At 40.3% G+C, this 2,806-nt stretch overlaps 1 protein-coding gene across 2 annotated transcripts in view; it reads left to right on the top strand.

Annotated features, from left to right (window-relative positions):
• MBTPS1 (membrane bound transcription factor peptidase, site 1) overlaps positions 1–1,191 on the top strand; it is a 58,414-nt gene extending 57,223 nt beyond the window's left edge. Inside the window, exon 23 of one of the 2 annotated variants that reach the window (XM_019505754.1) lies at positions 350–1,191. In XM_019505754.1, coding sequence (XP_019361299.1) covers positions 350–546 — 197 coding nt within the window. In that variant the 3' untranslated portion in view covers positions 547–1,191. The remainder of the gene's footprint in view (positions 1–349) is intronic. The other variant, XM_019505755.1, reaches the window with a different exon arrangement.
• The last annotated feature ends 1,615 nt before the right edge of the window (positions 1,192–2,806 follow it).

The raw sequence follows: 2,806 nt of genomic DNA, 5'->3' as shown, positions 1-2,806 counted from the left end.
ACTGGATCAATATTTGCTGTTAATGTATGGCTTAAATTTTAAAATGTGTTCCTGGTTAGGTTTTTTTTTTTTTTTTTTTAATCTTGTTTTCCCTAACAAGAAAACACAGCTGCTATGTATTGAGCACTCTTCTTTTTTCAAAACAAAGTCAAGATGAAATCTCTCTTTACTATGCCACTAATTGTTCTGCATTAATATTTTCCCTTTTCAAATGTTTTCTGATTAATTGGTCTCATTAAATTGCTAAATTTAGAACAGTTACTGTACTAACTGTAGATGGATAGAATGCAAACATTGTACTGAAACAAGTACAGTTGCTAATTGTTTCTCCTCCCACTCCCTTCTACAGGTATAATGCCTGGCCGCTATAACCAGGATGTGGGACAGACTATACCTGTCTTTGCGTTTCTTGGTGCCATGGTGGTTTTGGCATTCTTTGTGGTGCAGATCAACAAAGCTAAGAGCAGGCCAAAGAGGCGGAAACCGAGAGTCAAGCGACCACAGCTTATGCAACAGGTTCATCCACCAAAGACGCCTTCAGTTTGATAGACCACATTTGCCAAAGATGATCTTCCCTTACTAATTGCTATACTGGATAGGTGGTTGCTCCTAATAAAGATCCATCAGATATGGTGATTTGTACTGATGATTCACCTATGACATCATCTCATATTTTTTTGTTTTTTAAAAAAAGGAACTAATTTTATCATATGTATATAAAACTGATTTTAAGCAGCTGAACTCACCAAAGACTTGAACACTGTTTAAAATGCTTAGTCACTACATATCCCAAGAGGGAAGAAGGACCTTTTTCTTTTTCTTTTCCTTTTTTTTTTTTTAACTGACCAAACTAAAATTTATTTCTTTAGAGGCTATTTTCTATATTTATTGTTGGGGAGGGAAATGTTACTTTAAGGACCTCTGCTATTTGGAAGCAAAAACCATTTTTTCTGGACGGAATGCAATTTTCTAATACTGTATTATGATGAAGAGCAAAATTTACATTGTTAAAGGAGGAGAGTGTAAAGTGAAATTGGTATATTTGAGGGAAACAGGTACAAATCAGCGAGACATAGTCCTTCTGTTTATTTTTATAAAGCCAATTACCATGATGTTTTGTAATTTTTTGGTCATAATTTCACCATTGTTGGTGGAGCAGATTTTCAATAAATATGTTACCTATATGAAGCTGAAAAAAAATGGTGCTTATACCAGTTCTTTCTCCATCCAGCATAGGATAACAGACTGCCAAGCTACAGAAGGATTCTGAGGCTGTTTTTGTTCTCTCCCACTTTTTAGCCTTAGCTTTAACATACCAGTTTGCAGTATCCCAAATGGTGGATTTTGTTTCTGAGTATTTAGCCAATCAGCCTTAATACTCACTGTCTTAGTGGTGTGCAATCTGTCAGAGTCTGGGAACCGCTGATCTAAACCACAAAAATGAGAGATTTAGTTGCAACATATTCACAGATGATACTAAATTATGGGGCAAAGTTAAGACACCAGAGGGTAGGGAATGAATCCAGGCAGATCTGGACAGGTTGGAACAGTGGGCGGAACAGAATAGGATGCAGTTCAAGAAGGACAAATGCAGTGTGCTGCACCTAGGGAGAAGGAGTCAACAACATGCTTAGAGGCTGGCGGAGGACCTTCTCAGCAGCATAGCTTCCGAAAGGGATTTTGGAGTCACTGTTGACTCCAAGATGAACAGGAGTTATCAATGTGATGAAGTGATCGGTAAAATTAACCACACTTCCTCCCCCCGGTCAGCGATCAGCAGCTCCCTCCCCCCTGGGCAATCTGGTGCCCACCCCCAGACTTGGGAGGCACCAGTTGCCCATGAAGAGGGAGGTGGACAACCTCAGGAGGGTTCAGAAGAGGGCCACTTGTATAGAGGCCTGCAGGCAAAGCCCTATGAGGAGAGATTGAGGGCCCTGGATCTCTTCAGCCTCCACAAGAGAATTCATCGGGGGGGACAGCAAGGAATAGGAGATGCTCTGTTTACCAGGACACCCCTTGGGTTAATTAGGAACAATGGCCACAAACTGACAGCAGATTTAGCTTAGATATCAGGAAGAACTTCACAGTAAGGGTTGCCAAAATCTGGAATGGGCTTCCAAGGGGGGTGGTGCTCTCCCCTACCTTGGGGGTCTTTAAGAGGAGGCAAGAAATGCACATGACTGGGGTCATCTGACCCTAGCGCTGTTTCCTGCCCAGGGCAGGGGGTCATTCAGTCTGGTAAGGTCCCTTCCTACCTAAACATCTATGAATCTATGTTCTCAAAGCCAATACACTCCAGTTAAAAACCCTGTAGAGCAGACTGGATCTAACCATATTGTAACTGGGTTGTATAACTAAGCTAAAAACCTGGTCTGTGTCAAAACTATTCTAATTTATAGATGGCTTTCTTAGGAAGTTGTGTAAAAAATATAGAAAATAAAGTCTAAGTGTCAGTGGCTTAGGGTTCAAATTAACAGTATTTGTCTAACAACTTGGTTATTGTGAATTATAAATAATAACGGAGGACAAAAGAAATGGTAGTGATAGACAAGAAGGTGGGCAGGCAGGGAGAAGAGGAATATAGTGGGGGCACTTCATCCTTTGCTCTTTTTTTGTGGGGGCCTATATTATTTATGATCATATATATATATTTGGTGTTCATAGGGTGAAAATAACTTGAAAAAATCCTCAGGACTGGAAATCTCTGGTCATCTCCCTCAGGGGAAGATGCTGGCTTTGGGTTTTGATCTTGGGTTTCTTCTGTTTTTATTTCCCAGTGGGGGGGTATGTGCTTAATTTGATTTCT

The sequence above is a fragment of the Gavialis gangeticus genome, unplaced genomic scaffold (assembly GCF_001723915.1).
Source record: "Gavialis gangeticus isolate Ggan-Ray unplaced genomic scaffold, GavGan_comp1, whole genome shotgun sequence".
NCBI lineage: Eukaryota > Metazoa > Chordata > Crocodylia > Gavialidae > Gavialis > Gavialis gangeticus.
This window is presented reverse-complemented; position numbering and strand designations above follow the sequence as displayed.